Source organism: Thrips palmi, unplaced genomic scaffold (genome assembly GCF_012932325.1).
Source record: "Thrips palmi isolate BJ-2018 unplaced genomic scaffold, TpBJ-2018v1 HiC_scaffold_17, whole genome shotgun sequence".
In the NCBI taxonomy this organism is placed as follows: Eukaryota; Metazoa; Arthropoda; class Insecta; order Thysanoptera; family Thripidae; genus Thrips; species Thrips palmi.
Genome location: NW_023144626.1, coordinates 10266869 through 10288656, shown reverse-complemented (window position 1 = coordinate 10288656; position 21788 = coordinate 10266869). Strand labels below are relative to the sequence as shown.

At 44.2% G+C, this 21788-nt stretch overlaps 5 protein-coding genes across 5 annotated transcripts; 3 read left to right on the top strand and 2 right to left on the bottom strand.

Annotated features, from left to right (window-relative positions):
* The first annotated feature begins 3730 nt into the window (after positions 1–3730).
* Positions 3731–6883, top strand: LOC117644036 (cytochrome P450 4C1-like). Its single transcript, XM_034383223.1, has 3 exons — positions 3731–3838; positions 3894–4606; positions 5337–6883. Exons 1-3 carry the CDS (start codon positions 3731–3733, stop codon positions 5797–5799), a joined length of 1284 nt encoding a protein of 427 aa, XP_034239114.1. The 3' UTR covers positions 5800–6883.
* A 2490-nt stretch (positions 6884–9373) lies between these two features.
* Positions 9374–11241, top strand: LOC117643625 (28S ribosomal protein S27, mitochondrial-like). The gene is made up of 3 exons (XM_034382615.1): positions 9374–10364; positions 10447–10729; positions 10893–11241. Exons 1-3 carry the CDS (start codon positions 9385–9387, stop codon positions 11178–11180), a joined length of 1551 nt encoding a protein of 516 aa, XP_034238506.1. The 5' UTR covers positions 9374–9384; the 3' UTR covers positions 11181–11241.
* A 119-nt stretch (positions 11242–11360) lies between these two features.
* LOC117643626 (UPF0415 protein C7orf25 homolog) lies at positions 11361–13917 on the bottom strand. Its single transcript, XM_034382616.1, has 8 exons — positions 13860–13917; positions 13400–13533; positions 13091–13331; positions 12790–12884; positions 12477–12709; positions 12219–12382; positions 11863–12131; positions 11361–11774 (listed from the first exon to the last, which is right to left on the bottom strand). The coding sequence occupies exons 1-8, from the start codon at positions 13861–13863 to the stop codon at positions 11697–11699; spliced, it is 1218 nt and encodes a 405-aa protein (XP_034238507.1). The 5' UTR covers positions 13864–13917; the 3' UTR covers positions 11361–11696.
* On the top strand, positions 13862–18361 carry LOC117644035 (pseudouridylate synthase 7 homolog). Its single transcript, XM_034383222.1, is given in 14 exon segments — positions 13862–13892; positions 14493–14799; positions 14871–14950; positions 15037–15185; positions 15188–15421; positions 15535–15661; positions 15782–15905; positions 16022–16228; positions 16305–16461; positions 16542–16733; positions 16825–17032; positions 17120–17303; positions 17398–17552; positions 17623–18361. Coding segments are annotated over 14 exon segments (2613 nt in total). The 3' UTR covers positions 18081–18361.
* Positions 18328–21029, bottom strand: LOC117644034 (zinc finger protein 239-like). Its single transcript, XM_034383221.1, has 3 exons — positions 20984–21029; positions 20089–20258; positions 18328–18498 (listed from the first exon to the last, which is right to left on the bottom strand). Exons 1-3 carry the CDS (start codon positions 20997–20999, stop codon positions 18328–18330), a joined length of 357 nt encoding a protein of 118 aa, XP_034239112.1. The 5' UTR covers positions 21000–21029.
* Between the last annotated feature and the right edge of the window lie 759 nt (positions 21030–21788).

The window sequence follows — 21788 nt, the reverse complement described above, 5'->3', positions numbered from 1 at the left end:
GTGTGTACTGAGTACACACACAGATTTTGTGTGCAGACAGGGACAGATGTTTCGAGAATGGCGATGAATATTACATTTGCTTAAGTAGTAAAATGATGACCCTTGCCGTTTGACAATCGTCGTTAATTCGCCGATGCACATAACGCCACGCAGCAGATTGATTCCGAGAATCGTTTCCGTCACTGTCTCTCTCGCACTTGTGGGGCGTCCCGTATAGCGGGGAAAGAGACAGAGCGACGAAAACGACACTGCGAATGAGTCTGCAGTGCGTCCCCGTGGCGCTAGACGGCGCCAGAGTTGGGACTAGCCAAGAAACAGAAACCGACGCTACCCCGCTGCTCATTGCGCACACTGAGATTCCAAACGCTATGAGTGTCCAAACTCAGATTTTGACCAAAGCGGACTGCTCTGACCGATTGCGGCATTCCTTTTGGGGAAGTGCATTTGTCGCGAGGCCAATACTCGATGGCCTGACTCGCCGTCCACTGAAATCGTAATGGTCGGACACGTGGCCAAATTATGGCGTGTCAAAAAGTCGCGCCCAAAATTGGCGCGACACGAAATTTACGCCGATAAATGGTCACGCCCTTATTTGGCGTGAATGGCAACGTGCTTTAGGAGACAAGTCATGCCAAAAATCGGCATGACCAGAAATTCACACCCACGCCGATTTTTGGCGTGACTTTTATGTCATGCCGTTTATTGGCGTGACACTTTATTCACGCCCCTGCAGCGGCACGAAGTCACGCCGATAGATTTTCAGTGTCGTTTTTCTTTGTCATGACCCAAAACTGGTTTTCCCCGGTGAAACAAAAACAGTGAAGGTGCCACCTATTTCCTTTAAGTAGAAAAATAGTGTCTACATTTTTTGTTCGGTTCTTTAAACTTTTTTTTATGGCTGTTTGTAAGTTAGTATTTTTGATTCTCTGATCCTACTGCTACTCTTGTCTTTGAATCAATAAAAGTTGTGCTCTGTTCAAAGCATTCCGCTTCAAATGATCCACTGTGAAAATTTTGACAATTTTAAGGCCAATTTTGCTTACAAGAATGTTTTCAAAACATTCCACTCGTGAAACAAAGGCATTAAAATTATGCCTTTTCAGGGCGTACACGATTTACGCCCCTGGAGCGGCGTAAATCGTAAATGCCTTTTGGAAGGGCATTAAAATTTTGCTTTAAATTCCTATACCATTTACGCCCTTTCCAAAGGCTTAAAACGATTTATGCCCTTAAAAGGGCGTAAAAGAGTATTTATGCCCTGCACTGAAAAAAAAGTCTAGTAACGATAACCAGAATCCTGGTACCAAATACCAGACTGTCTGATAGAATATAACTCAACTAGAATTCTGGTAAAAAATACTAAACTGTCTAGTTGGCCTCAGTCTAGTAAACCGTACCAGATTTATAGTTATCCTCACAATGCCGCCAGGTCCCCTTCTGGTAGTTTTTACCAAACATCCTGGTTAGTTAATGTGCTTACAAAACTGAAGTACGAAGTCCAAAATTTAATAAAATATTTTTCGTAGTGACGAAACCTGATGTGACGTCGATTTCGTTAACGAACAACCTCTGAATTGTTTTTTTCCCTCCTCCTCTCCTCCGGATTCGAACCGGGATCTCACACTTGTGAGACGGGCACGTTACCACTGCGCCACCACGTCGCCTGTGGGTCGAGGGGATCCCCACCAGGTGACTCTCTACGTGTCTGGCTCAGGGAAATACTCCCAGTGTTTCTTTCGGATTTAAGACTCCGAAAATAATGAAACAGGTTGCAGTTTACTTTTTGACACCCGAACATTTCAATTGAAACGAATATTTCGAAGTTTTACGTATGGTGCCAATTACGGAACAGTCTGGTAAAATTTACCAGGATTATTAACCAGACACCTGGTAAATGTCACAACACCCGATCTGGTTACTGCAACTGATCATCTGGTGAGAGTTACTAGGATTCTCGTATGAGTGACTAGTACTCGTTTAACTAGGATTGGTCTGGTACTTTTAACCAGACTTTTTTCTCAGTGTGAAGGGTGTAATTTTTATGCCTTTGTTTTACCAGTGTTGATAATAAGATCCTCTCCATCCTGTCCACTTCTGACAATTTTTTCCGAGCTTTCAGATTTTTTTAAACTGTGCACTCCAATTCTCTTTGTGTTTGGTCGCTGATGTTCGCATTGTTTGTACTTTATGAACCCAACACCGTGATGTCTTTGTAACCAGGGACAGGTATTTTAATGATGGCGATGAATATTACAGGCGCTTAAGCAGCACTTTATGATCCTCTTGACAACTACCGTCATTACTTCGCCGATGCACATGCAAATTGGTCAACCTGCGGAATTCTGGAAGTCGTTTCCATAGCTGGAGTGAGGCGTCCCGTATTTTCACGAACGAGAAAAAGTGACGAAACCGACTCTCTTAATTGGTCTGCAATGCGTCGATCCGGCGCAAGACAGCGATAGAGTGGGTGGGAAACTGGCCTCAAAACAGGCTATACTGCGCTACAAACTGCACACATGCGAAGAGAATCTCGGGCTCCAACGTTCAATCAGTGCCTTGCCGTGCAGCCTTTCACGTCCATCCCCTGGCAAAAAGGCGCATATTAAATTTAATAAATAATTAATTTGTAATTAATTAATTTTTTATTAGAGTTGACTTTAATTAAATTTTGTTAAATGCTAATTAAATCTTGTTAGTGGCCAAGAATGGAGCTATCTATGAACACGAATAGACTAATTAATAGGTCAGGCTGAAATGAAATTTAATTATTTTTAATATGTGAATAATAAGTTTTAATTATATTTAATTAAATTTATAAGCGCTAATTAGACCTTTATTAAGCTGTAGTTTAATTAAAACACATGATTTAATTAAATCCCTACCCACGTTAATGAAAATGTTGCAAACCAGTAAGAGAATCAGTGTTGAGATCTGTTATTAGAGTGTGAGACGGCATTCTCCATGGCCGCCCAATTCTCCAACATTTGTGTGTCAGAGGCAAGTTTAAAAATCACATCACACTTCCTTGAGCGCGATGGAGGAAAGTGAATAGCCTGCGCGACTAGTGCATGTGGCGATGTGAGTCAACACCGCGAGCTAAGGGACTAAAGTAGACCTCAGCGCCATCTAGCGGCGGACAGACTTTTATTAAACTTAATTAAATCTTGCAGGGGATAACACCATAAAGTTCCTTAACATATGGCAACACCTACTTACTCGAGAGAGGATTTAACGACGAATAGGACTCGACACTCTTGTTTGTCACCGGACCTTTCAAAGAAACCTTTAAATCACACTTAACATTAACTACCTAAAGTCTTTATTAAAAATGATAATAAAAGCTAATAAATGTTTATTAAACCCTCTTTGTTAACAAGTTTTAATCAACATTTAAAACCTTTTATAAACGGTACTTGTTAAAATTAATTAAAGTCAATAAGCACCCGTGATAAAATTAATTAAAACACAGCCCCTAATAAAAAATTAATTAAGAATTTATTAAAATTTATTAAATGTTAATAAAAGTTTTTTACGAGGGTCGTCCGTGCTGCAAGACATGGCGCTGCAAGTGCTGCCGCTGGCCGTGGTGGGCGTCGTCACCGTGTTCCTGGTGCGCTTCCTGCTCGGCTACCTGCACTTCAGGAGGCTGGAACTGGCCATCCCCGGGCCGCCCTCGCTGCCGCTGCTCGGCAACGCCCTGGACGCCGTCCGCACGACACCGGACACCATCATGAAGACCATCCTCCGGCTGGTAGACGGCCGAAGCGAGATGCGCAGAGGGGCCATCTTCAACCACTTGATTGTGGGGCTCCAAGACCCCGCGGACATCGAGGAGCTGGTACGCCGCAAGGTCTTCAACGACAAATCCACCTTCGGGTACAAACTCTTCGAAGACGCGCTGGGTCCGAAAGGCCTACGGTGCCGAATGGAAGGCACACCGCAAGTGGCTCGCACCCGGCTTCAACCAGCACGTCCTCAATAGCTTCATGAACGTCTTCAGCGAAGAGGCCAAGGGCTTCGTGGACCGCGTGGAAGTTGGAATAACCGTAGACGTGCTCGACAACCTTCGGAAAACGGTAATGAAAGATTTCGTCCGCACATCCGTGGCTGCCGACGGCTCGCAGTTTGACGATGAACTTTTAGATAGCGGGGAGTTTCTGGATTTGTTCTTCCGCTCTGTCAACGCACGCTCCTTCAATCCGCTGCTGTGGTCCTATTTTATATTCGCGTTGACTCCTCTCGGCAAGAAGATGAACAAGATGAAGAGCACATTCGAGTCGCTGTGTAGAAGGGTCGTCACAGCAAAGAAAATGGAACTGAAAAGCAGCGACAAATGTGACTTTAAGCTTGAGCAGTCTCGCAACACCCTTATGGACATCTTGGTGAGGGGCCCCGGAGCTGGACTTGGAATGCAAGTGACGGAGCAGGACATCATGGACGAGTGCAAGACCTTCTTGGCCGCCAACGTAGAGACGACGGTTTCCGCGCTGTGTTGGATGTTCAAAGTGCTGTCTCTGAAGCAGGAGGTGCAGGAGAAAGTGCACGCTGAACTAGTCTCTGTGTTCGGAGACAGTGACCGACTTGTCACACTCGAAGACCTGCCCAAGTAAGTAGACAGGCAAAAAATTTAAAATTACAACATTACAAAATTACAACAAATCATCACGCTTTCAAGTTTACGAAGTATTTAGCGCAAATGTAAGTTGCACGCTTAATGTTTAGGTACAATTATATGTACTTTTTGATGCATGATTAACATGTGTGCCACTTTTATGTCCGTAAAATTGTGCTCAAATTTGCTTACATTTGTGCACTTTTACGCAAAATAGTATACAAATTCCACGTATGCATAAAATCGTGCATTGACACTTCTTACAAAAATTCTGTCCATACGATTTGTGTGTACACACTATTAAGTTTGTCATACGAAGAAATAGGATTGTACAAATATCGGTAAGATTCAAAGTTACGTCAGTTACGGTAAAAAGCTGTATTTTACCCACGGTGTAATAGGGTAAAATTGATTATTTGTTTTGTTTTTCGAGATTAACTGTTATACTTACGAAGTTGACACCGTTTTTACCAAGGACCATAGAGAACCCGTTGAGGGAGTGCGATTTTCCGCCTTGGGTTGGGCGCAATGGCTGCCGAAACTCAGTCCAAACCACGATATCTATTTGTTACCTTTTTGACCAACTTTGCGGCAATACTGCTGCTTTCAAAATGAACAAAAATCACACATTTACCGAAAAATACCAATTTTACCGGGGTATTTTATTTTATCGCCGTACAAAATATCGCAAGAGTGGTAAGGATTCTATTTCATTTTTTTTCAGGCTCAAGTACCTCGATTGCGTCATGAAAGAGATCATGCGCCTGTTTCCGCCCGTCCCGTTCATCGTTCGCCAGTGCCATGAGGAGACCAAGCTGTGCGGCCACACCATCCCAGCCGGCAGCAGCGTCGGCATCAACATCTTTGCCGCGCACCGCGACGCGAAGCACTGGGACAAGCCCGAGGTGTTCGACCCCGACCGCTTCCTGCCCGAGAACTGCAAGGACCGCCACCCCTGCGCCTACATCCCCTTCAGCACGGGCCCCCGCAACTGCATCGGCCGCAAGTACGCCATGATGAACATGACCACTATCCTCGCCACCGCGCTGAGGGCCTACAAGGTGCTGCCCGTGGACGACCACAAGGACCTGCAGAGCCTCGCCGACAACATGACCTTCGCCCTTTCGTCCCATCTCGTGGGCGGCGTGCGAGTCAAGTTCCAGGCCAGGGGTGCCGTGGTTGCGTGATGTGGAGCAGGCACTACACTGCAAAGCCAGTGGTAAGTTTGCTTGCCACAAATTTGGCAAGCCGTTTTGAATGCCAAAATTTGGCAAGCTTTGGTCGGAAATCTTCACAAGCTTGCCAAGCTTGGCAAGCTGGGTGGTATTTAAGGGTCAAACTTGCCAATTTTCGGCATTCAAAACGGCTTGCCAAATCTGTGGCAAGCAAACTTACCACCGGCTTTGCAGTGTAGTTTGAGATCAGGGGGTTATACCGTCAGAAAACCTACCTATGTATGGAAAAGCCACAATTCCTACGAAACTGAATGAAAAGACGACTTGAGGCGAAAGAAGAGGCAGAAAAGATCTTCCCGAACATGACCGACGGCCGCCGTCGGCTGCTAGCACCTATGAAGGACCGTCCGCCATGTTCGGGGAGATCTTTTCTTCCTCTTCTATCGCCTAGCTCAAGTCGTCAATTATCTTTCGAAACAACCATGAAATATTTTTCGATAAAGTGACTCTAGCATTCTAAAAGTATCCGTGACAACCATGACTAAAGTAATTTCTCTCTCGAAAGGGAATTTGACGTTCGATTACGACGGCAAATCCCGCCGGATAGGTACATTCCCCGTCTTTATCTATCAGTTGTTACATGAATCAAGAATCTTTTTTCATTCGCGCCGAAGTGAGGAGGAGGTGCCGACTCAGACGCATCCGTCGCTGAACTGTTAGAACATATTCTAATTTTCTACTTGAAACCCTAAAATTTGTGTTGTCATTTTTTATGGATGACGATGTGGTGTTAAGTTACGAAAAGACGTCACAATTTCTTTATTTTCATTCATTTATTTAGTGATAGTGATTACTATAGGGATAAAATGTATTTTTTTGCAAAATGACTGCTGCCGTTGTATTAAAATATATGAGTGCACAATGTCAATCTTGGTGAATGCTCAAATCAATTTGCGCTTATCATTTTCAGTCTCCACTCATTTTCACTGTAATCCAGTTCAAGGAGCACGAAAGTCCTCAAAGCCGCCCTCGAAGGGTTGCTGACTGCTGAAAAGAGCGGGAAACGCGCAGTGGGCTGCCTCGTCTTGCCTAAGTTTGTACGTCCAATGCGCGGTGGTCGTGGTGATGTAAAGTTCAAAATTTTTTAAATACCTTCACTTTGAAAACCTTAAAAACTATTTGAGCCTTACGAAGTAACAAGGTTTTCGAAGCATACATAAGCTGACATAGAAATTTCGTAGTTTACGAACTAGTATTCCTTCTTGTAAGGAAGTAAATTTGTGTTCAGTAATACATGCTCTAAACACTTAGTTTTTCGCGTGCCCACATTTGTCATATCACATTATCTTAGCACCCTTGTCTCCAAAAGGCAAATATTTTCAAAAAAATTCGACACGAGTTTGTTTTCTACTTTCTCAACCAGGGAAAGTGAATCAAAAACTCCAGTGGTCCAAGCTTGTAGCGCAGAGCGGCAGGCGAGCAATGGTGCCGCACTTGGGTCGGAGCGGGTTTCAAACGCAATTAGACAGGCGCCTTGACTTGAGCCCACCCCACCCGCGGCGCGGAATGCCTCCAAGCACAAAGGGTGGCGTGCATCGAATTAAGTTGCGGCGTCGGCATTGAGCTTTATCAGGTGAAAAGATGGCGACCGAGACGTAATCCCGCGGGCTGGTTCCGAAAAGCGCTTCCATCGCTTGTCTCTCTCGCACTCGCGCGGCGCTCCGCAGAGGTGCGAGAGAGACAGAGCGACGCCTGTCCGGAATCAGTCAGCTGGCGCACGCTCAGCACATTCTCCTGTTGGAAGTTGGTGGCCTGCCCCGCCCTGTCCTCCGGATTTGTTCCCAGTCGCAGGAGTTAGGGATGAGCGGGCGGGGCGCGTCTCGCGTCGAACAGCGCGGAGCGGCAGGCTCATTCCCGACAGAACTTTCGTCGCTCTGTCTCTCTCGCACTCATGAGGCGGCCCGAAGAGCTGCGAGAGAGCGCGCGCGTCAAGAGAGCGCTGTTCGGAATCAGTCTGCAGCGCGGGCGGCACCGGAGAGGAATCCACCAGCTTAGGGATCGTACCCATATTACGTGACCGATTTTAGGTCACTTTTTGACCCCCTCCCCCTCGCGACCTGGATAACCTAACCTTTCCAAGATGGGGCGTCGTATTTGGCTAGAACTCCCCCCCTCTCAAATCGGTCACATGATGTGGGTACGGCCCCTTAGGAAATGTGCAGAAATGTGTTAATGTTTTTGTACAAATTTTGTACAAGACATCACAGTTTTTTGTGCACACGAACTTTTCTTATAAATTTGCACAAAATTTTGTACAATTTTGTACAACAATAGCGAAAAATGTGCAGTTTTTCGTACGAAAATTGTACGAAAATTTCGTGTGCACAAAAAAAAACTGTGAAGTCTCGTACAAAATTGTACAGAACATTTAGTGTGCGACCTAGGTCAGTCGGACAGACTGCCAGACCAACGCCCAGAAGCCATTCTGGCATGGGCGACCGGTGGAAAATTTATTTTCTGCCCGGTGCACCGATTTAATAACACGTTATGGTAGCTGGACACGTTCGGTTGCGTGTCACCATTGGCATACACAAATTTCTGAAAGGCTGACCAGGTGCCTATTGCCTACACTGTATTTTTCACCGTGGGCCCCATAGTGATGGGGACAGATAGCCGCTCTGTCTGTGCGCTGCGGTCCAGCTTTAAGGTGGCCCCACAATGGCCGAATTCAGACGGCCGACATGCACCCGACAACCACACGACATCTGTTAAACGGCCTAGGGTCCGTGTTTTTGCACTTATATATTCCCACAGAGATTCTAAATGCTCTCTCCCACACTCAGAAGCCAATACATTCGCGATATTTTATAATCCAAAGGCATTCCGTAGGGAAGGGGAATGCGGTACCAACCTGACGAACCCCCCCCCCCCCTCCCTACGGAACGCCTTTGGATTATAAAATATCGCGAATGTATTGGCTTCTGAGTGTGGGAGAGAGCATTTAGAATCTCTGTGGGAATATATAAGTGCAAAAACACGGACCCTAGGCCGTTTAACAGATGTCGTGTGGTTGTCGGGTGCATGTCGGCCGTCTGAATTCGGCCATTGTGGGGCCACCTTTACCAAGCGCCTGCCAGGTAGGCCAGCCACCCGCCCCGCAGCACACTGGTGTGAGGACGGTGGTCTACCTTGCCCCTGCGAAGATTCCCCTGCGTTGCACTGCGCAGCGTCTGCGGCCCTGTCGCTGTCGGGCCGCGGCAGGGAACCCTGGGTCACAAATTGATACAGAGAAGCCATTGATATTGCAAGAAAATCAACTTAAAGTGAAACAAAATAAATTTATCAGTAAAGTGCGAGACGCCACTTTGAGCAGTGGACGGAACATGTATCAAAGTGTAACTTCCACAAATTTAAGGACTTCTCTTATGATAGTTTCACTTTCACATGATAGACTAAGAACTTAAAAATGAAAACACGAGGAAATGAAAACAAAGAATTAGCTGTTTTTTTTTTATACAATTTTGGTGTAATGATAGTGAGTTTGAAATCTTCGCAACTTGCGCGCGTGTCGTCTGCTCTGAGAGCCTCCGGTGCGGTATGAGAAATACAGGTTGTGTGTGTTTGATATTTCTCTTTCTCTCGCGGTGTTCATTAAGATATTCGCCGTTTTCTGTGTTAAAACAGTACCTGGAAACAATGTCAAGACTAGGATTTGTCTCTTCCAAGTGTTTTACATTGGCAAGGCAACCCTTGTTCTCCACTGTCAAGAGAACATTTTTATCAGAAGCTTATCAATGTAGAGATGCATGGGAGAAGAGGTTAGAATCGCCCATTCTCAAGAAAGTAAATGTTACAACTTTGTACCAAGAAATCGATTTGCAGTATTCGGAAACTGGCTCTGTAAGTTCTCTCGATGCTGATATTTTCATTAATGCCAATACCAAAGATGGTTTCATGGAAGATATAGAAGATGTACTTATAAAACTCCGACGCTGCCCAGACACCTCGAACACTTTCCCTTCAACACATCATGGTGCTATTCGACTCCTGCTTGATGCTGGTAAAACAGAAAAGATTCTTCACACCATCAGTGATAGATTAAAGTTTGGTGTATTCCCAGATTACTACTGTCTCAATCTGCTCATGGACACGTTTCTGAAGCAGGGGAAGTTTGCCGCTGCAGCAAGAGTAGGAGTAACACAAATGATTCAAGAAGATTGGTCGAATCAATTGACAAATTGTTTGTCCATGTACTCCTGCCATATGTTTTTAAGAAATCAGGATCAAGTGTGGTATTCTGATGAAGAAAAGACCCTGATGACCCCAGCGCCTGAACCCAAGGATGTCGTCAAAATACGAATTAAATTTATCCGAAATCCATACTTTGATGATCATTTTGATCTTCAAGATCCATTGGTATTGGTAGGAAAAACTCTTTGGATGTTTTGTCCAAAGATAAATGGGAGTGAGCAGCTGACAACATCCTACAAGCTATTAGGTTTGACACTGCACCAGAAATGGGATCAAGTCATGGATCTGGCCAAGAAGCTGGCAGATTCAAAGAAGCCTATTCACAGGTTTGTGGTATCTTGATCTTAGACTGAGCGCATATTAATAAGTGTTGTTTTAGTTAACGAATTTACATACTTTTCTTAACAGAGAAGCCATTGATATTGCAAGAAAATCTCTTGAGCCAAAGCCTCAACCTGAAGAGTCTGCAACTGAGGCCAGTAAATCAGCCAAGCCTGCTAAACCTGATCCTGCAAAGGAGGCTAAAGAAGCAGCCTTGAAAGCGGAACTGGAGGTGAAGCAGAAAGTTTCTGATGTACTTGGAGGGCTAGAAGCATCAGCTATCAGTGAAGACATGTTAGCTGAGGTGTCATCACTTGTCAAGGAAGCTGTGAAGCTCCAAGAAAGCAAATTAATCGAGGAGCAAAAAGAGGTACGCATTCTATATGTTGTCTCCAGTTGTATGTGTTCTCGACCCTGCCTTAGTAGGACTTTGTTATAAGAAAGAAGTATTGTACTCGGTGTTCATCATTTTTACTACTTTTAGTAATGGAACTAATGTTTTTGCTTTTTCCTGTTTATTTTGTTGTTCACAGCTATACACTTCTTGGGATAAAGAACGGGTTCTAGCTTTAAGAAAACACCAGGAAGAAGTCATGAAGGAAGAAGCTCTCAGACGCATTGATCAGCAGAAACTGGAACTTGTGGAAAAAGAGAGAGAAATCTTCTTCTTTGATAATCAAGATAAGCTGGATTTGATGATCGAGAAAAATGAAGAGATATTCAAAGAAATTGAAGAAAAAGAGAAATTTACTAAGGAAATTCAAGCAGCTAAAGATGCAGAGTATATTCCACCAGATGTTAAGAAAAAGTTTCAACAATAATGTATGCTTTCTGTTATGTTTCTCAAGTCATTTATTATAAGCAAACACGAAACTCTTTAAATTTTTGTTTTTTATTGACCTTATGATGTTACACACATCATTCTTTTAACTAGGGTGCGTTTCCTAGTTCCCCATTGAGCCATGAGGTATGTGAAAATCATAAAAATTGAATCAAACTCATTAGTTTATCAAAACAAACATATTTTTATTTCACTTTGGTTGGAGATAATTATCACATCCTCATTGATTAGCACAAATACCCTGACAGAATAAGAAGAGAAGTTAATTTAAAATTATTCAAAATCATAATTGACTATTACAAGCAATCTTTTTCAGTTAATATTTGTACACTGTACATATAAAAAATAGATGTTACTGTTTTCATTTTATGAACAGGTAATGAACACAGCAAAACAGGACAGCACATTTGTTTCCATTTAACATTCACAAAAAGAAACAACAATTAATATCATTCAAGCCCACTCTGAAAATTACTTACAAATAGTTAAAAACATTTCATAAAGATTCAGCATAAGCTTCTTTACTCTCTGACAGAGCTCGGGATTCGTGGACTAGAACAGCATAAGAGACACCCTGGATGGAAAACAAAAATAGACATTATGGCTGCTCTAAGGATTGAAATATTCCAACTAATTTAATTCTTGTTGTTTAAATAAATCACCTGCGATTTTGCAGCTCTCACAAAACCTTCATTAGCTGTGACTGTGATGGCACGAAGTTCATCCCCTGTGCCAAATATCTTTCTGGATCTTGGTTTCACCTTCCCACCTTCTCGTAAGTATTGTTCAGTTCTCCTTGACATTTTGTCAGGAACTACATTAACACGCTTCAAGAGTAATTCTGCTCTCTCTTTTTCAGCTGGACCTCCCAAAGTTTCAATGATGTTTCTGAAATCCTTATGTGCTGTGCTACAGCAATATAGAGTTCTCCCTGAAAATAATGAGGCATGGACAACATGATGTCAACACAAGTTTTGTCATGCTTACAAGAAAAAAAGGGAACTTCAGAAGTGGCTACCTTGGAATATTTGATCGAGCAGGGGTTTGGCTGGCCGTTTTCTTTCCCATTCCGCTTGCTGTGTCAGCAAAGGCTCCTTGAATTTGTAGTGACATCCACCATTGGTCAGTGAAGACACATAGGCAATCATGGCAGTTACATCAAGATTTAATCTGTCCGCTTGTCTTGGGGTAAATTAGTGGAGGTAAGTTGAGTAAGAAAAAACAAAATAAGAAAAGGAACTAGAGTAATTCACCGAATTCCTTGTAGGGTACAAACCTGGAGCTGCTGCCAACCTCCTCTCCGCAACAGGGATATTCATCAATTTCAAAGCTGCTGTCACAATCACCTTCACAATCTTCGTCAGAGCTTGCATCGAAGTCAGAATCGCAGGAGTCATCTTCATGAAGACATTGAGCTTTACCTATGCGATTTCCCCTGACTTCTAAACCCAATTTTTCCAAAGAAGTAGCTAAAGGGATTTCTATTCCATTGGCAAAGTGAAAGGCGACCTAAATAGATAAAGCATTAAGTAATTTCAATAAATCATACAAGAGTAAAGCCACAATCCAAAGGTCATCATCATTACTACCTTAGGAGCTTTGAAATGAAATGGATGTTGAGAAGCGCAGGCAAGAAATTCCTTGGCTTGGTCAGTTACAGTCCTTTGCCCATATTCACCTTCACCTTTATGAAAGAAAAAAAAGAGATATAAAGATGTTAGCACATTTACAACAAGAAAGTCTCTTGAAATAAATAGTACAGTGTTAAAGTAGAACTTGGTGACAACCGGACAACAAAACACAATTAGAGGGCACTGTGTATAAAATTTTCCTCTCCTCCTCAAAATATTGCAAAACCAAATGCAAGATTTAAAAAAATTAAGGACAAACCTGCTGACAGAAGGGAAAGTGCTTTCGGATTACGAGCAACAACCTTAATCCATGTTCGGCCATTGTCAGCAACAACATCAACACATACTCTTTTACTTTCATCACTGGTTCGTAGTTCTAGAGTTTCTAATATTCCATTACAGCCATCACAGTTCTCTAAAATGCAATTGACTAAAGCCTCCAGATGTCCTAGATTTGTACATTTCACATGTTCTTTTTTAACATCATGTTTCTCCAACACCTGAAATAAGATATTCATTAGTAAACTCAGCTGTGCAAAGATCAGATTAATCGAGAAGATTCACAAACCTTCCGGAGAAAATTAGTTTCTTGCTGTAGCCTCTTCATAAGCTTTTGACAGCCTCTTACATGAGACACTTCTGACAATGATGACATTAGCTTCTCTCCCAGGACGATTTTGGTCTCGAGTTCTTTTTCTAGAGCTATGAAAAAAGATAATAGTGAGACCTTGGTGTTGTCCTTGACTTTTGTGGTAATGTCATACATAATTCCTTGATTAGAATTGAACTCATAACTAAACATCGTTGGAGGGACCCGTCGAATATGAGCAGTTTAGTGGGCTTCCCTTATGCTGTTTCAAGCAAACTCTACCACAAACTACAAAGTGACAGCTCTAAATTTAACCTCAAAGTAACTCTTTTAATAAACATTGAAGAATATACAGACAGTGGAGAGAAGCTACTAATATCTAGAGCAAGGGAGGTCAAGCTTTCAATTTTGAGCATGGCGTCTGGAAAATGAAACTTACACATGACTCCTGAAAAAATAAAATTTTCTGATCGTATTGGAGACTTTGTTTGTGTTTGGATTTGGAGGCGGGCGGGGGCGGGGTAGGAGGGGAGAAGGACAGGCAAGTGCAGCAACACACAAAACGAAAAAGAGCAAAGTAATCCTCTGTCAGTCTACTATTGTTTCATTTTCCAGTTTTAAAATTTATACGAAATAGAAGAGTAATGTTTTAATCTTCGTTGCAGCTACTTGCGCATCATTCATTTATGACAGGTGTTGTCTATATTACCGTTGAGGTTAAACAGCCTGTCTAATCGTCAGTGGCGCGAATTTCTAGCAGTTTCGAAGTTCCAGAGTTGTAATGGTATATTGCATTGTTTGTAGTGCCTCTGCGATCAGCTCGGTCGGTTCCTCTCGTTTCAATTTTGAGTGCGAGACACATTGTACCATTGCCTGATCCGCTTACCGATGGCAAAACGTTACATAAAGTGAAAAGCCCAGACCCCAAATGACTGCAAATAGTCCGTGGACCTGCGTATAGCGGCCCTTCCCTCCCTCCCCTCCCTCTCCCCTCTCCCCACGGTCGTGTTGTTTTGAGACGTTGGGAGGTTAAGAAGTAGTCGCGTCCGTCTGTATTTCTTCTTCTCGTGAGTGACATGCGGGCGACTAGAAGGCAGATCGCCGCAGGGCAAACTGCGGCGCAACAAGCGCGACCTCGACAGGTTGTCAGTAACCGCCCAGTACGGAGGAAACCGTGGGCATCGGGGCCACCGCGGCGGCCAGGGCCGGGGAGGCCGGGGCCAGCACCGCGGCCGGGGGCATGGACATGGCCATGGTGGACGGGGCGGCGCTTACCGCGGCCCGGCGCACACCGTCGGACCTCGCCTGGCTGAAGCGGACGTCGGAATCACGGAGTTCATCAGCCAGCACGAAGGATTTTCGGCTGTCATGAAGCACAGGTGAGGCTCGCAATGTCTGTGGGCCCTTGGACGTACCTGTCAAATCCATCATTGTGTTACGCCTGTTTCAGATTCTCTGATTTTCAAGTGAATGAAATTGACAGCGAAGGCAACATTGTGAAACTGACATCCTTGGAGACACCAGTCGAAGGTATTCACTATTTGTTGGCCGCAGCTGCATCGTATTTCTGTGATTTGTTCTTCTTTGAGTTTAATATATCGTCATTCCTGTTTTAGGACATGAAACTGCTGCGCCAGTGGAACGGCATGAACTCATACCACAAGATATTTGGGACAGAATTAGTGTCATGGTCAAGAAATTCAAAGCCAGAGAATACAAGAAATGGGACCCAACAGCCTCTGATGCTTCCTCAAGTAAAACTGTAGCAGAGCCAGTAGGAAACCTGACGAGCCTGCAGTTGATGGAAAACCATCTGATCAACATGAAAAAGTACTTGATAACGAGCCTGAATGTTCATCAGTTGTAGAGACAGTTTCACCATCTAAAAACGAATTGGATCTATCCAAGGACAAACCCTGTTTGCCTGCTGATTCAAATCCGGATCCTGGTGCAAGCAACTCCTCAGCAATCAGAGAGGCCCGTCCGTGTGTTGAATTTGATGTAAGGAATATAGAAACGAGTGTTGTTTACAACAATGACTCCATTGTAGTCTGAGGCCATATGTTATAAATTTTACTCAGCACTGAGTGTAATATTATGTATTTTCTCTGCAGGTTACTGCCCTGGACAAAGATGGTAGACGTTCAGTTCATACTTGTGTAAAATCAGCTTTCAAAGAGATAAACAGTAATACTAAGGAAGTGGATGGGAAAAAGTTTGTTATCTTTACTGTGGGGAAAGGTAAAACCTGTAACCAAGCCTAGTTTCTTGTGCTGTTATTAGTTGAAGGAAAGATAATCCAGCCTTGCACTGTAACTTGCTGCAGTTTTAATAATTTTTGTGTATGTTTTTCTCTTTTAGGTGAGAAGGGGCAGAATAGGGGAAAATGGCCCTCATCTCGAAATGGAGAATATCTACATTTTGTGGTTCACAAAAGAAACATGGACACCACTGAGACCGTAAATGTCATGTCTCAAAATCTCTGGTGAGTTTCAATCCACTCTCACTCATCTGAACTAAAACTAATTCATCACTTGTTCTTTAGTGGTGTTTGCATTAGAGTGTGCCTAAGTTCTTAGGATTTTTGTTTTTCTGAACCAGGGTGAAGGCCGGTGCTATAACTTTTGCAGGCACAAAGGACAAACGTGGAATCACAAGCCAACTTATGTCCATCAGACGAGGAGAGCCTCACCGTCTCTACAAAATAAGCAAAGGCATTCATAATGCGTACTTCGGAAATTATTGTTTTAAAGAAAAACCATTGCGTTTAGGTGATTTAAAAGGGAATCAATTCCGCATTGTCCTAAGGTACCTTTCATTAAATTTTAAAACTTACTGTAACTTTGTCTGTTCAAGTTCCAAAGTGATATGCTTTTATCAACAGGCATGTGGATGGATCTGAAGAACAAATAAAATCCGGGCTAGAGTCTTTGAAGAAAAATGGTTTTATTAATTATTATGGTTTGCAAAGATTTGGAACCAACAAGGCTGTTCCAACTCACAGAGTAGGGAAAGCTCTCCTTCTTGGAGATTGGCAGAAGGTCAGTAGGTTCAATCTATTTTAATTAGCTTGAACTAGTGACTATCATTTGTCACCATTATATGATTTTTATCATTCTAGGCCATTGATCTAATACTAGAACCTCGTGAAGGTAATCCAAGCCTCAAAGTTGCATTGGAGGAGTGGAAGTCAAGTAAAAATGCTTCAGCTGCTCTGGAAAAATTAGATGGTCAATCATCATGTCTAGAAATCCTTCTGTTAAGAGGTCTCATGAAGTATGGGCCTAAAGATTTTGTCAATGCTTTGACAATGGTGATTTTTAAACCAATTTTCTACACGACAATGTATTTATTGAGTTAAATTATGCCTGAAAAAAAAAATCCCTTGTAAAAACGTGTTTCAGATTCCTTTGAATACTCGTCTTATGTACCTACATTCATATCAAAGCTTGATATGGAATAAAGGTGTATCGTTCCGTCTAAGAGAATTTGGCTTAAAACCAGTTGTAGGAGATCTGGTGGTAGTAAAATGGGAAAAAGATGCCAATGAGGACTCCAATAGCAATACAGAGAATAGTGCCCCATTAGATTCTGAAGTGGCTGTTGCAGAAAGTAAGTTTGGCATAGCATACCTTATCTCACTTAATGTATTGTTAGCTGACTGAACATGTTTATACTTACTCTCTGTTGCTGTTGTAGGTGCTACAAGACAAGAAGTTAAGTGTATAACTGAAGAAGACCTTAATAACTATAAAATTACAGACATTGTGTTGCCTCTTCCGGGGTATGATGTTGTGTACCCTAACAATAGCGTGGGAAGTTATATGAAGGATTTATTGAAAGATGACGGGCTGACATCAGAATCAATGCATCAACAAGTAAGGCAAGTACTGTTCAGAAAATAGAAAGCTGATAACGTATTTTGGCAGTGTGTGAAATACCGTATGTACTAACTAAGCAACCTTCTTTATATGCAGGCAATACTCAGTGAGGGGAACATATCGCCCAATAATCGCTCCAGTTGATAAGTTATCTTGGAAAATTGTTCATTACAATGATACTGAAGCAGATTTCATAGCATCAGACTATGATGAAATGATGAAAGGAAGACAATTTGCAAAAGATATCCCTGGTAGGAGTTTCATCTTTAGGTAAAATAATGCTTAAATTTGCAAAAAATAATGTTTTTTCCTTTGTTTTAGATGGTAAACACAAGGCTCTTATCATCACCATGTGCTTGGAGCCATCAACTTATGCCACAATGGCTATTAGGGAAGTTACAAAGAAAGATACATCAGCAGTGATTCAAGCATCAATGTCTGCAGCACACTCTATCAAGAAGGAAGATGTCAGTGTAGTGAAGGTAGAAACTGTAAGTGATTCAAAAGGGGAACCTGTCAGTGGTGTGGGAGAAGTCCCTGCCAGAGATTTGAAAGAAGAGCCCACCAGTGATTCAAATGACGAACCTACTAGTGATTCTAAAGAAGAACCTGCCAGTGATGTTAAAGAAGAACCCATGGTAGCAGAAAGTGTTAGCATGGAAGTGAATGGCAGTGAGGATAGCACAGCAGTTTCAATTGAGCAAAATAGTAGTCTCAAGAGAAAAGGTGATAATATTTCTGAAGAGACAGTTCCAGAGAAGAAACCTAAAGAGAATTAAATATTTCTCAAATATGTTAAGCGGCATTAAGTCTTTCAAAATTTGACTTTGTATACTTCTGACGATTGCGCTGAAACCTTCATAATAAATTCGCTGTGACTCATTTTTTTTTTTTTTTAGATCTTTCAAATTGATTTGTCTTGTTGTTTTTTCAGTGGACTTTAAATAGTATATTTGACAAAAGTTGAATAGCCAAGTTTATTTTTTAGAAAAATTAACAATGAATTTAAACTAATAAATAATAAATCTAATTTAAGTGGAGAAGCCCATGGCTACGAAAATTGGCTTGTTTACTAAAGCCCCTTCCACACACATCGCAGCGGAACGGCCACTCGCCAGTGTGTATATACGAGTGAGCTCGTAGATCTCCTGGAGTGGGAAACGACTTAGGGCAGCGGGAGCATTTGTGCGGCTTCTCCTGGAAAAAAGAAAAACACTCGGAGAAAGGGGCGAATTTCAGAGGCACTATATATACTGTATAGCAGCCTTTATATTCTCAAAGGACATTGCGACTGAAATTGTCAGAGCAGAGCCAAATGGGAGTTCAATGCTAGGTGTAGAAATGTTTTCTTCAGTTAGAGACTTGGATTCGAATCCCAGCTACAGCGCCATTTTTCTCAGTTGCTTGGTTATTATCAGTATAATCTTAGAACGGACAGTGCCTCTGTGGCTCAGTGGGCTGAGGTGCTAGCCGGGCGTGGGTAGAGAGAGGTACTTGGGTTCAATCAAATGCCGGCTTGGAACGGCCGCCGCAGTACTGCTCTGGCAGCAGCGTGTCAAATGGGTGGCCTACCTTGGCGGCGCGGCTCTGCCCTGTATAAGGGGCCAGGTCTTCCAAACGCGAGGCTCACACCCCGTCTCACCCCTCAAAGAGTGCTCCCATGGGCTCCCACCCCGAGCGTGGCAAATGGGTGGTCTACCTTGGCGGCGCTGCTCTGTTATAGGGTCAGCTCTGCCCCTAGGATGCAAAAGAGTTCCCGCCGTCGGCTCCCACCCCCCCTACCCCCCCTCCCAGAAGGAGAGGGGAGTAGGGGCAATCATAAAGGGTTAGTAACCTGACCTGGCTGGTGGCGAACCAGGTCCAACGGGAACATGTGCTGCCGCATGGCCTCCAACCAGCCTCCACGGCCCATCGCTCTGCCACCTGAGCTACGACAACACACCTATCGGACACGCCCTATCTTAGAGTGATGGTACCGGGTTTGAGAAGAAAACTGAGGAAAAGATTCTCTCAACCAGGAGTCGAACCCAGGCCATCTTCCCGGTAGTTATCACTTCTACCATCTCAGCCACCGGGCCACTGCGAAGCGATGCGGTCATCTCTAGAGTGATGGTACCGGGATTGAGAAGAAAACTGAGGAAAAGATTCCCTCACCCGGGAGTCGAACCCAGGCCATCTTCCCGGTAGCCGACACTTCTACGATCTCAGCCACCGGACCACTGCAAGGCAATGCCATCAATCTTAGAGTGATGGTACCGGGTTTAAGAAAACAGAGAAAAGTTATCTCACGGAGTCGAACCTACCATCTTTCGCAGCGGGACACACCTTTCAGCCACTGAGCCATCAATCTTAGAGTGATGGTACCGGGTTTAAGATATCAACAGAGAAAAATGTTGTTAATCTAGAGATTCGAACCCCAGTCTTTCTCAGCGTGGTACACACCTTTCCTCACTGAGCCACCTGACAGCTGCTACCGCATGATAGCGGTCAGCTAAGAAAATAATTACGTGCCTGGGATTCGAACCCACGTCCTCTATGAGACAGCCACTGCCTCTGCGCCCTGAGCCACAGGGACACACACAGAATGATTGCCCAAACTGAGACTGATGGTACCGTAACTTTCTGCTGTAGGCAAGTTCACTGAGGAAAACGTAATCTCACTGGGGAGTTGAACCCAGGCCTCGCATTGCGTCCTGATCGGCCTTCACAGACCGTCTGCGACAGACCTTCTCGAATCACCTCACCAATTTCGGCCAAAACAGTCTGAATTTTGAGCTGGAGACAAACCTTGTTGTGTGTCATGCGGTGGTAGTACAAGTTGGATGACGCTGTGAACCGCTTGCCGCACACGGGGCACTGGTGCGGCTTTTCCCCGGAGTGTATCCGTCCGTGCGTGTTCAGCGAGGACGACGTGCTGAACCCCTTGCCGCACACCGCGCAAACGTGGGGCCGCTCACCTTCAAAGCATCGAACGAAGAGGCAATTTACAGTTTCGCAAAGTTCTCACAGAAATGTAAACAACGATTAGTCCGCACACCACGGCACATTCAGGCCCTGAAAAGTCATTTTCTAGCGAAAAACTGGAACCATTGAGGCGTGCGCCCGTAAGGTACGCCACCCATCGTCTACAGCCTCTTCACTGGACCAGCGTCACGGGGAAAATCATTTTCAAACCAAATAAAATGCTTCAAAGATCATTGGGCACCGGGCACCTGTTTCTTAGGTGCCAAAGAAGGTTCCAAATCAATTTCAGACTAAGTAATTTCGGAAGTAGTTGACCATTTTCGTTGAAAAAAGCTCCAGAGTCGCTTAACAGGACTCAAACGGAACGTGTGACCCCCCCCCCCTTTTCCCCGTTGGAGCAGTCCAACACGGACCTCGCCGCGCACGAGTACTCCAACCACAAGGAGGCAGGTGCCCCGCCGCCCCGGCCTCAAGCCTTCTACACAGTGGGCCAGAAGACCGGTGGAGGCGGCCGAAATTCTGGACGCATTTTGAGACCCGGAGTCGCTGGGACTCAAACCGAACGTGTGACCCCACCAATGGATTGTTCTACGAACGATGGTTCCATCGGTGGGGTCATACGTTCGGTTCGAGCCCCATTTAGCGACTCGGAAGCTCAAAACCCGTCTGGGATTTCGACCGCCTCTACCGGTCTTCCGGCCCACTGTGCGGCACCTACCCGTGTGCGTGCGCATGTGGCGTTTGAGGAGGGACGGCCTGTCGAAGGCCTTGTCGCAGTAGGGGCACTGCAGCAGGACTCGTCGCGAGGACGAAGACGGGGCGAACGCTGCCGCTGGCTGCTGACGAGGGCCGGTCTCCGGCGTGTCCTTCGCAGTGTCCTCGCCTGCCGCTCCGCGAGCCACCGACAGGTCCAGGGGCGTGTCTGAAGAGGCGAGTGCGGTAGTGGTGTGAAGCTTCACCGAAAATGTCTATGCATTTCTGTGCATAGCTTTGCACTCAATTGAACAGAAGTTTTGAACGTACGCTCGCGCGGAGCACTGAAACTGTGGATTGGCAATTTAGCACCGAAGACGATATTCTCTACCCGGTGGGCACACTGTGAACATTTGAGTCGTCACTTGATGACAATTTTAAGGCTAATTTTCCTTACAACAATGTCATCAAAAAATTTGATGACATTGTTGTCACGCCCATGCAATAAGTATAGGAACTTTGATGAACATGTCATCAATTTGTGACGAGATTGTCATCATTTGAAAGTGATGAAAATGACATCCACGTTTTTGTCATAAAGTGACAACAAATTTTCACAGTGCATGCTGCGTTTGCAGGCGGCAGGCCGCAACCCTTTCGGCACACTGCAAAGCCGGTGGTAAGTTTACTTGCCACAAATTTGGCAAGCCGTTTTGAATGCCAGAAGTTGGCAAGCTTGGCCCGGAAATACTCCCCAGCTTTGCCAAAATTTGGCAAGCTTATGAAGGTTTCCTAAGGTTGCCAAATTATGGCATTCAAAACGGCTTGCC

Bases quoted from the DNA above. Each gene is read 5' to 3' on its own strand.
- LOC117644036 (XM_034383223.1), top strand. From the start codon at position 3,731: ATGAAGACCATCCTCCGGCTGGTAGACGGCCGAAGCGAGATGCGCAGA. The intron at 3,839-3,893 runs GTACGCCGCAAG...AACTCTTCGAAG, and splicing joins CCGCGGACATCGAGGAGCTG to ACGCGCTGGGTCCGAAAGGC. The intron at 4,607-5,336 runs GTAAGTAGACAG...ATTTTTTTTCAG, and splicing joins ACACTCGAAGACCTGCCCAA to GCTCAAGTACCTCGATTGCG.
- LOC117643625 (XM_034382615.1), top strand. From the start codon at position 9,385: ATGAGAAATACAGGTTGTGTGTGTTTGATATTTCTCTTTCTCTCGCGG. The intron at 10,365-10,446 runs GTTTGTGGTATC...TTTTCTTAACAG, and splicing joins TCAAAGAAGCCTATTCACAG to AGAAGCCATTGATATTGCAA. The intron at 10,730-10,892 runs GTACGCATTCTA...TGTTGTTCACAG, and splicing joins TAATCGAGGAGCAAAAAGAG to CTATACACTTCTTGGGATAA.
- LOC117643626 (XM_034382616.1), bottom strand. The intron at 12,383-12,476 runs GTTTGTACCCTA...ATTTACCCCAAG, and splicing joins GAGGTTGGCAGCAGCTCCAG to ACAAGCGGACAGATTAAATC. The intron at 12,132-12,218 runs GTAGCCACTTCT...CATTATTTTCAG, and splicing joins GCTCGATCAAATATTCCAAG to GGAGAACTCTATATTGCTGT.
- LOC117644034 (XM_034383221.1), bottom strand. The intron at 18,499-20,088 runs GTTTGTCTCCAG...TCTTTTTTCCAG, and splicing joins ACCGCATGACACACAACAAG to GAGAAGCCGCACAAATGCTC.